At 34.6% G+C, this 11,426-nt stretch overlaps 1 protein-coding gene across 1 annotated transcript; it reads left to right on the top strand.

Moving 5' to 3' along the window:
* Positions 1 to 1,218: 1,218 nt before the first annotated feature.
* Positions 1,219 to 11,061, top strand: LOC130714108 (MADS-box transcription factor 23-like). The gene is made up of 8 exons (XM_057563995.1): positions 1,219 to 1,702; positions 4,778 to 4,856; positions 7,282 to 7,343; positions 9,512 to 9,611; positions 9,737 to 9,778; positions 9,869 to 9,949; positions 10,397 to 10,554; positions 10,688 to 11,061. The coding sequence occupies exons 1-8, from the start codon at positions 1,521 to 1,523 to the stop codon at positions 10,704 to 10,706; spliced, it is 723 nt and encodes a 240-aa protein (XP_057419978.1). The 5' UTR covers positions 1,219 to 1,520; the 3' UTR covers positions 10,707 to 11,061.
* The last annotated feature ends 365 nt before the right edge of the window (positions 11,062 to 11,426 follow it).

Here is an 11,426-nt window from a genome sequence, read left to right on the forward strand (position 1 = left end):
TTCGGGTGTTTAACGACTAACAAACATAACTCTATGTCTAGCAATTGAGATTATTAGATGATATAATCTAAATCCAATTCAAATATGTAGCTTTCACTCGCACATCAAATCTCTAATCAAGTTCTAATTGATCAAGTTAAAACAAGCATTAAGAACAAGATTATATCATTGAAATCAAGAGATAAAAAGATTCATATGCATAAGAACTAAGTTAGATACTTAGAGTCAAGGTACTCCACCAAATCCCAACAAAGAAAAGCTTAGCTATCCATAGCCATGGATGCTACAAAAGCTTACAAGTGAAAACTAGAAGAAGATGAAGCTCATCGTCGTCACCGTCGTGTTTCCGGCTCGTCGGGAAGTTTAGGAACCCTAAGACCTCCTTTCCTTCTTCTCTCTTTTGAGCTCTCTAGTTTCTCAAGTAAGTTTTCTGTTTTCCAATCTTAGTTAGTTGCAGATTTCTAAAGAGGGGGCTTAAATATGAAATTTCGTCAGACAGAGTGCCCGACGGCCTCTGAGGAACGCCCGACACTCTGCTTTCTTCAAAGTGAGGTTTCCTTGACCGCCAGGAGCACCCGACAGCCTCTGAGAAGCGCCCGACACTCAAGAACTTCAAATTTGTATTTCCTACTCAAAGCTTGCATTTTCCTCAATCTTCAATCCTACAACACTTTTTGAGATTAGAAGCAATGCTTGTGCATATTCTAACTAAATTTCACATATCAAGAAGTTCTAATCAAAAGAGGGTGAAGTTGTCAAATATAACTCATTAATCACAAAGATAAGTACCTAAATTGCACATCAAAACTAGGTAAATATGACACTTATCACTTACCAAATCAAAGAAGAGTTGAAGGTTTTAGCCATAAGTAATTCACGCATTCCAGATTCTAAATCTTAAAAGAAGAAGCTTAGTATAAAAACACATATATAGTTTCCTTTTTTTTTTGAAATGGGAGTATTCTTTTATCAGCTGACATTTATTTATTTATTTTTGATAATTAAAATATTATCAACTAACATTAATTTATACCATGAGACTTTTTTTGTACGGTTGAGATGATCTATTGTCTGTGTACGATTTAAATCTGACCCTCTATGTTTCCGTACTTGTTGAGTTGGTCCCACAGACAAGAAACCTTAACCCTAAGCAGATTAAACCATCTTGAGCCTTAAAAAAACGGAAAAACCACATTTTTCTTTCCCAACAAAGCATCACAAAGTTCCTTGTTTCGTCTCCTCCATCTTCTTCAATCTTTGCTTTCAGCTCCAATATTTTTCAAGCAAGTTACTTTCACTATTCATTATTTTGTTGCACTTATAATTATTTATTAACATGTTATCCCCTTTCCCCCATTCATATGTGTGCACCAATCGTTCAGATTTAATTTCCTTTCAATTCATGTTGATTTTCTTCATTAGCATTCGATGTTTCAGGTTTAATTTGTTGATTGATATACCAAAAGCAATTTATGAAAGAACCCTAGTGAGTTTTGACTTTTGATCGACGAGAGATCGCGATGGGGAGAGGAAAGATTATCATTCGCAGGATTGATGATACATCTAGCAGGCAAGTGACTTTCTCAAAGAGAAGAAAAGGGTTGTTGAAGAAAGCAAGAGAACTTTCTATTCTCTGTGATGCTCAAGTTGGACTCATGGTGTTCTCCAGCACTGGAAAGCTTTATGACTATGCAAGCACCAGGTAGGATCCAATTTCTTGTTTGTTCCCTTTGGTCTCTTTTTTTTCACTTGGTGATTAAAATTCACAACTCTTCTTTCAGGTTGAATAATTAATCTTCTAAATTTACATACAAGACTTTGAATCTCATATACTTTATGGTTGCTTCTTAATTTGCATTTTATTAATCTCAGGTGTAAGTTTATAATAATAAAGGACAGTTATATTGGTATTTGAAACATGCCAGGAAAACACCACATGATGAGGTAAGGGATGCATTATTGGGGAATCTATCCTTTGCCTTCCCCCCTCTTATAAGTTATAAGTTAATCTCATATGTTAATTTAGATAAGCTCAAAATATATTATAGATAAATATAAATATACTTATTAATTAGTTAATCTGAGTAACCTATAAAAATAAGTTCAAAATAAATTACACATAAATCATAAATTATTTTCATAAGCAAACTCATACTTTCATATAAGTATTTTACACTTCAAGAAGTTCAGTTAATCTCTTCTAAATACGGCCTAAGTCAATCAATCTGTCATTTTATTTTTAGAAAGGTCATGAAATGAGTTTTTATATGAATATTGGAGGTGCATGTTGCAACTCAGTGTCCTATATATGTGCCTTTATCTGAACCCAATCAATTTCCCACAGTGATGCTTATGGGTTGAGGTATAACAAAAACTGAACTGATTATATTTAATTGATTTGGTTCGAGTTTTTAAAATTTTATCTACTAATCCTAACCAAACTGATCCATTTAAAATCAAGTGTCACCAAGTTGAGATATAGAAAATAAATCATTATTTTTTTAAGTTTTTATCTGCATATATTTTCATTTCTTATATATAAAAATTTGAATTGCATGATATTATATTACAAGTAAACAAATATATGGTCTCTGAAGAATAACTCAAGTGATAAGAGTTGACGGACAAATGAGTTGGAAAGGGAGGTAAAAAATCAACCATGGCTCAATGTATCTTTCCTTGCATATCCTCTTCGACAACTAAGGTCTAAGGTTGAAAAATGCAATGCTAGGACGCTAAGGGTGCAGACACATGCCCCAAACAAAAACAAACCTCAAAAACTTTATAAAAAAAAAGCTCCTAAAATCAGAAAATAAGCAACCAAAACAAAAACCTATTCTAGGACGCTAAGAAGAGAATATCGTCCTAAGTTCTTTCTCCAAGCCACATATAGCTTGGAGGTCACTGCTTGAGTACTCAAGACCCAAAGCTTTTCTGATAAGTCATACATTTTAAGTTCTAGTACAATATCTTCTAGCAGAAACCGCATCTGAAGGTGCAGACTCTAACACCTCTACAGAAATAGGAGCGTAAAACAAGCCACCTCCTCCTACAAATCCAAAGGTACAACATCCTCAAAGGGAAACCCCCACAGACTGAGAAGACCGCCCTCTCTTTTTATTCTTAGGACGCCCACGAGGCCTTGTAGAAAATGACTGAATCATGTCCCTCCTCTGCCGAGTCATCGTCTTCAAGACAACCTTCATTCACCTGAACAAGATCTAGAACCCCAAAAAGATATCCGGAAGAGAGTCTCTACTGGAATGTTTGCCTCCAAATCACAAAGAATTTTTTTTATCCTCAGCCATATTCTCATCAATCGGCGAGCCGCGTAACAATCCGTTTAGAACCACCATAATCCTTTTCAACAGCCTGACCCTTCTTCATGATAATAACCTCATTAGAAGAGAGTGGGCTAGCCAAGCATCCTCAAGATCAAACGATCTCACCGCACTAGTGGTCAACCCAAACATAAAAAAGGATCTACTCCCACAGCCGAAATGTGGTATACGAAGCCACAAGACCTCTAAGCTTCTCTCCGCCACCACCAAGTCACCGAAAACGACTGAATCTTGTCCCTCCTCTACCAAGTCGTCGTCTTCAGGACAACCTTCATTAACCTTAACAAGATCTCTAGAACCCCAAAAAGATATATCCGGAAGAGAGTCTCTGCTGGAATCTTTGCCTCCAAATCACAAAGGCAATTTTTATCCTCAACCATCCTCTCATCAATCAGCGAGCCCTGTAGCAATCCCTTTAGAACCACCATAATCCTTTTGAACAGCCTGACCCTTCTTCACGATAATAACCTCATTAGAAGAGAGTGGGGTAGCCAAGCATCCTCAAGATAAGACGATCTCACTGCATTAGTGGTCAACCCAAACATAAAAAGGGTCTACTCCCAAAATCAAAAGGTTGTATAGGAATCCCCAAGACCTCTAAGTTTTTCTCTGCCACCGCCAAATCGCTTCATACGACTGAATTATGTCCCTCATGTCTCTATTGGAATCTTTGCCTCCAAATCACAAAGACAATTTTTATTCTCAACCATCCTCTCATTGATCAGCAAGCCACGTGGTACCATCGACTTCCCAACTTGACAATTCCTCCAAGATGAAAATCTCAAATAAGCCCCATTCACTTGCCTTCCCTACATCCATTAACTCCCCAACATCTTCCCCCGAAGCCGAGAACCAGCGCCCACCTTTGTAGGAGCCGCACCGGGAATACCAAAGAAGGTTACTAGCTAGCTAGGATGAAAATACTTATTCCAAGAGGCTTGTTAATCATGCCTCTGCTTCTTTAGGGTGGTTCTATGGTTGGGTGTTCGTCCTACTTGAGATGGTAGCTGTAAAGTTTTATTACTTTACTAATAATTATTTTTCTTTCGAAAAACATAATTTATTCCTATGACTCACATTCTCATCATATAATCCTTGAATTACACTGTTAAAATTAGATTTTGATTAAAATGTTTTCTGAGAAATACATTTTCTGAGAAATACATTTTCAACCAAAGTTTTGTCATACTATTTTGAAAATATTATACATCACGGGAAATATATACGCACTAAATAAAATGTACACTCTTGTGATAACCATTTAAATTTAATTTACTCGTAGTATAGAACTTCATATTTTTTGGTAAATATAGAACTTCATATAATACAATACGCTTTGAGAATATTCAAATTATGCAGATAAAAGTAGTGTTTCTTTGGATGTATGAAAATATCATTTTTCATCTCCCTAATATGGATATCTACATTTGTGGCAGCATGGAGTCAATCATTGAGCATTATAACAAACTAAAAGAGGACCATCCTCAACTAATGAGTTTTGCGTCAGAAATCAAGGTAACACATCTCCTATTCTACTTATGCATTATTAAAGCATCATTGTTTGCATGTATAACCATGTCTGACTTAGGAAATTTTTTTGAGAATTTCTAACGAATCTAACTCTAACCAAATGAGGATTATCTAAGTTTTTATTTATCTACTTTTACCAAAAATAGCATTTTTATTTAACAAGAAAAATAGGAGCCCAAAGAGTGGTTAATACCCCCACAATTTGCCCAAAGGGCTACCAACATGCACATCATTTTAGCTAAATTATCCACAAAGTGATTCAGCTCTCTAAAGACAAAAACAGTTTATGACCTTCCAATAGCTAGTAATCATTCAAATGTAGAGTATTCTGAAGCTTCTATATATGGCCTGTTCCTTCCAACTTTGACTCAATCCACAGCTAGAGAGAATCGCTTTCAAGGATGATATTCTTAATATCAAATTCGTGATAGAACATAAAGCATTATAGATCTCATAACTTTCGCTTCAAAAGCTCATGCCCTCTCAATAGACTTTGAAAAGAAGCCAAGAACTTCGCCTTTATGATTCCTTAGAATCCACCAATACCACTAGGTCCCGAATTACTCAAGAAGTGCCATCCTCCTTATCCAATTGAATATTTGGAATGTGCAGTTTGTAAGACTAACAAATGTAATTAATAAAAGTATTCTAGGGTAGTCGCTTCTTCTTCTTGAAAAGTAGCCAAGAACTTCTCCTTTGTGATTCCTTAGAGCCTACTCCTCCTCCTCCGTCATATGCTCCATTGAATCAAAGAATCCAGGTGGAAATATTCTCTTTACTTTATATATGATTATTGAGATTTTTTTCTCCAGCCTATATAACTCTTCCTTCCTTAATCTATTTGAACACAATTCTTTAAAAAATGACTTAACTCTATAAGTGGATTCCTCACATCAATTGGAAATGAGGTATAAGAAAGAGGGAGTAAAAACTGCAAAAAAAAATGCTAGTAGTGATATCATATGTGAGGACACTAGTAATTCGTAACTCTTGAAACTCATCAATTAAGCGATTCAGAAAATTAACAGTAAGTACATTTGGTTTGGACGACGCTAGAGTACGACAATTCAAAAACATGAAACGTCTAGATATGCATATTTTAGGTGAAAGGTTGTATGTAACGATGACAAGCTTACATGAGCATGGTTTAATTTGTGTTCCCTTGAATATAAGGTGTTAAACCATAAGAACATAAACTTTTTCTCACATTTCTAGGCTCACTCGCAAAGTCTGGATAATTTCATCAAAATGCAACCAAGCATCAACATCACAACATACCTTGAACACAACAGTTAATCTTTTGAGCCTTCAATCCTAGAACATGTACCAACTTCTTTGCTTGAATTTTTTGGTATTAACTTAATCCTTAGGCTACGTCTAAAAGCATACTTGCAAAAATAATTGAGACACTACTGAGACACTCTCTAGTTAGATTTAGCAGCCAAACAACCACACTCATTGATAATTTTGACACAAAATCTCCTTCGTATATGGGTTGGTTGGATAGTCCTGGCAAATAAAAAAAATATTGAGTTTATTTAGGCAGTGGCTCAAACTCTAGCCTAAAAGCATCGTGCAACATATGTTGCATAGCTATAAAACTGTCTTCACCAACCTTATTTACACAACTACTTGAATGCTCTTCACCATGATGGGTCCAAATCTATGCCTATGTTTAAACCCAACCTTACATAAGTGATACTTCACTCCAGTGCTTAGCTATATCTTCTTACATCTACCCCTATATGGATCTATAATCTCTCCCTCACTTGAATAAGATGTTGCTATTTAACAAATATCACAAATTCATAAAACCCTTATAGTAGAACTTAGACTTTATCTTATCATACACTTAAATACGATTACTTGGGGGGTAACATAGCACATTTTTTATGTTAAGGTCATAAAACTGTAAGTCTCTTAAGTGTGGAGTTTTTTTAACAAAGCTCTAGTACGATTTAATATTATGGTTTCATAGGAAAATAGGCAAATTTTTAAATGACTTTAGTGCTTGACTGTATCTTCTTACTCTTTCAAAAAAAAAGACCATATCTTCTTACACCTACCCCTATCATATGGATATCTAACTCTCCCTCACTTTAGTGATTGTATGTCACTGAATTTTGAAAAAAAAATGACTCATGTACAAAATAATACTATTCAAATTTTTTTCTTCAAAATTACTAAAATACTTTAAGATAGCATAATTGAGAGTAAACTATGCCCTAGGTTTTTTATACTTAGCTATTTCAACCTCACTTGTAAGTTCTCTTTTAGGACTTAAGCACCTTAATGTGGAGAGAATATTTTAAAATGTGAAAATTATGTCTATTTCACCTCTCTATTAGTATCATTTAGCCTATAATTGATTTGTGTCATAAACATCTTATGTTTTCTTACATCTTGCTAGTTTTGGCAAAGAGAAGCGGCAAGCTTGAGGCAACAACTACAACATTTGCTTGAATGCCACAGGTAAAAGGTTAAAAACCCAACAATTTCATAGGTATAATCTTTTTCGTGAGGAAAATTTATTGAACAGGAATCCAAGCGATATTCCAACCATAAACTGGAAAGACAAAGTTTTACAACTTCTAATCGACTAAATGAGCAACACATTCAACCATATTAATACACTCTGCAGCAGATGAAACTAGTTTCCTTAGGATAAAACCAAGAACAAGACATAAATGTAGTTCAATCTAGAAAGCCAAAGGAATTAAAGGACTGATTCCTAAGTTTTCTCCTTTTATGCAAAAGTGAAAAAGGTTAAACTATGACATGTCATAAGTAATGAAAAGCACATGCCATAACTTATCTCTGATATTTGAGGGGCTAATATTGGAGTAGTAAACCAACCATGCATCCATATTAGCCTAAATCCTAGTGAGAAGAACTATGTTAGATCAGTAAATGGGGTGTATTTTCATGTTGATTGGAATATAAAACACAAGTCTACTTGTTGAGATGAGAGAACATTCCTTTTAGAAAAAAATCCTTTGTTAGGACTCCATCCATTAAAACACCTATGATGTTTGATGAGTCAAATATTTTAAAAGTTATTTATAGCTTGTAGTTTGATGATAGAACTGACTAATGTAGGCTACTATAGCAGAAAGAAATCAAAAATACAAGATATTGAGGAAATTTGAATGACCTCCTTTGATTTCCACCATCTAGTGAATAAAGCTAGTGAATTATTGCCTGATAGTTATAATTTACTACTAGCTTGATCCCAACTAACTATCTACCAATTAGTATAATTGTCTAACTACTAACAGGTTTGTTAAGAAAATCCAGAATTCTCCCCCAATGTCACTTCCCTCTGCTATCCTATGCTGCTTCTTATGATAAACCTTAGTAACAGGAGGTATCGTCACCCTATCAATTCCCTCCCATTCAAATTCAGCCTTATCCTAAAGGTGGGAGATGGAAAGTGTCTTGCACTAACTGAGCATTATCCAAAATATTTCTCAATAGAGGAAATTGAAATCATTGGAAAGAAACCCCCACTCCCTAGTTGTGTTTTAAACTTTCAAGTATCTACTCTGGTTGGATTTGGATAAAGTGGTCCTTTTTAATAATTGGAGGAAAAGGATGAGGTTTGTTGTGGGGCTAATACTGATTCTTAACTGAATTTCACATTAGTCACGTAAAATATGCAAAAGATGTGGCATAAAATTTCAAAAGTTTTAATGCTTGGATTACCAACTGCACCTAATGCAGAGAAAAAGTGCAATAGAGAAGGTCCCTAGTATTATTAGGAAAAAGAACAAATTTGTCTGACAATTTGGTATAGGACAAGAAAAAATTCAGGTAACAAGCTATGTGAGATGCGGCCCCAGAATCTAAAATCCAAGAATGAAAACGAACTCAGGTAAGGAAGATGATGTGGAAGAAAAAAAGCATACAATCTTGGACACCAAAAGACTGATAGATAGAAGGTGATGTTGCTTGCGAAAGGTGAGGTTGCAGCATTTGTAATAATTGTTGATACTGTTGAGAAGTAAAAGGCAAAGTAGAGGAAGATGACTTGGAATCATCTTCAACAGAAACATGATTTACATTGGACAAAGGCTGTGATTTCTTGTAATGTGGTGGATAGTCATGAAGTCTGAAGCATTGATCCACTGGAATACAATGAGACAGCAATGTGAGCAGAAACCGAGAAATCTCATCTGGTACCATATTGAACTAGAGGTTTGGGCAGAAAATGAATATCTGCTTTCAATTGATCAGCTAAAGAACTATATACAACAGTTTGTTGCTTACATGACTAACAGAATAACTGAATTGAGCTGAAACTAATTCAATTTCTAACTAAGTAACTACCAAGAATTAATTAACTGATTCACTAACCAATTCACAACCTCCTAACTAACTAAAAGACTAGCTAGTATCTCATAAACATCGAATCTGAACATAGATCCACTGCACAATTTTTGAAATCAATCCCCTTCTTGTATAGCAATACCCTCAATAGTCATTAGTCAATACACTATGCTTTCCAAGATATTCAAACATTTTGCATAGAAATTAGAACAAACAAACACTCTCAGAGGATCCTCTGCACCGCTACCGCTTAGTATTGAACAAATCTAACACAAACTAGAATTCCGTTTTTTTTGTTTTCGGTAATGCAGGCAATTGATGGGTCAAGAAGTTTCTGGTTTGGGTTTTAATGAGCTACGGCATCTAGAAAATCAACTGGAAATCAGCTTGAAGAACATTCGCATGAGAAAGGTACCTTTATGGTTTGATTCGATTACTTTTTAGTAAAACAAAATTTTAATTCAAACATGCTAGAATTAAGATACATTTTATAATGTATGCATAAAAATCTTACACGATCATTTATTTGCCTGCAGGGTCAAATTTTTAGTGATGATATCAAAGATTTACACCAAAAGGTTTTAGGAATCAAATTTTGTTCCTTTTGATAATTCACAGGTTTTCCCCACAAATTTTTTACCCATTTCGGTTGATTCATGCCATTGTAGGGAAGCCTCAGTCATCAAGAAAATGAAGAACTTTATAAGAAGATAGACCTCATCAATAAGGAAAATGCAGAACTCAGGAAGGTAATCCAGTCAAGAAGACATATCAATACTTAAGAAAATGTCATTTTCGCATACTTGATTACTCATAGTTTGTCAAATATTATGACAAAGTGGGACTGAAATCTTATGTACTCAATTGGTGTCTCATTTTCTGGTCTCACCAATTCAATAGTTTCATGTCAGTAAACCACCTCATGGAACTGTATCAGGTGTCTTCTTAATTGGCATGTCAAAATCTAAATGGTGTGACTGAAAATGCGAAACGAATTGGAAACAGAAGATTTTCATCTGACAAAGTGACACATGCTCAATGAAAAAGGCTACACACACAAGCACTACAAAAGATATGGTTTAATTTCAAAGTTTCAAAAGATTTCTTTCATATACTGAGCAAGAGCTATTTCTGTAGAAGCTAATTAAAGACTAAGTTTAGTTTAACTAACCCTAACTAAAAGCTTTGGATCTTAGGTTATAGAAGCAAGGCATGGAGAAGAAGAAAATGCACCATCCATTAATCATTCATATACTATCAGCAATGGATCAGATATACTTGAGCCAATCAGTCTCCAGCTAAGGCAGCTACAACCCCAATACAATGAACCAGCAACCAAAACAATGAATCTGGGGTAGTGCCTCAAACTATAATATAAATCATAGAGCTTTGTCCATGACTTACTATCCTTAATTTTCACTATAAACTACTTTTCTAAATCCTGCATTAGAATATAGCAATATTAATAAAATCTTCTTCATAATCAGGTTGGCTTTTCATTTGTGACAAGGCATCAACAACTAACAGCATGTTTGGATATCAGTTGGTTGAACTTTAAAAGCAAATTTCCCTCTTTCCAATACAAAAAAGCCAAGGGATGCAGTGAGAGGGAATGTGCTTTTACTTCTGTTCAACTTTTAAGCAAATATGAGATGATCTATCTAGAAGCTTTTATATACACTAGCTGTCAACAATAAACTCTGAAATTACCTCTGTAATATGCAATAAAGATACCATCATTGTGCTGGTATTGTTTTATAATTTCTAAGAGTTTGTATATGAGCTTGTATAGGAGCTTGCAATTAAGATACCTTATTTGATAAGATGATCTTAATTACAGAGATATGGTATTCTAAGTACATCTCAGATATATTTCTCAATCTCAATAGAAATATAATTTCTCTTATGCACCCTGATTCAACTAGTTCAACAACTCTTTCTTCCTTTCGAAGCAAGCAAATTCTGGTCCTTTGCTAAAAAGTATAAAAATATGTTATTATAACTTATGATAAAAATATGCCGTGTGGCCTTGGTTATTGGCATGAGAGAGTCTTGTTCCCAAGTATTATGTTTCAATCAATCTTATCTTTTGTTTTCGAAAAAAAATAAAACGATCTGACAAACATATTACTTGAATTTAAATATTTTAATTTCAAAGAATATTTACATTGCACTTCATCCTTTAAGCAAGTGGTTGGGGATTCGAATCTCAACTCTTGCGAATAG

Source organism: Lotus japonicus, chromosome 4 (genome assembly GCF_012489685.1).
Source record: "Lotus japonicus ecotype B-129 chromosome 4, LjGifu_v1.2".
NCBI lineage: Eukaryota > Viridiplantae > Streptophyta > Magnoliopsida > Fabales > Fabaceae > Lotus > Lotus japonicus.

Coding starts and splice junctions, on each gene's coding strand:
- LOC130714108 (XM_057563995.1), top strand. CDS start 1,521: ATGGGGAGAGGAAAGATTATCATTCGCAGGATTGATGATACATCTAGC. Junction 4,857..7,281: donor GTTTTGCGTCAGAAATCAAG/GTAACACATCTC, acceptor ACATCTTGCTAG/TTTTGGCAAAGAGAAGCGGC. Junction 9,779..9,868: donor TCAAAGATTTACACCAAAAG/GTTTTAGGAATC, acceptor ATGCCATTGTAG/GGAAGCCTCAGTCATCAAGA.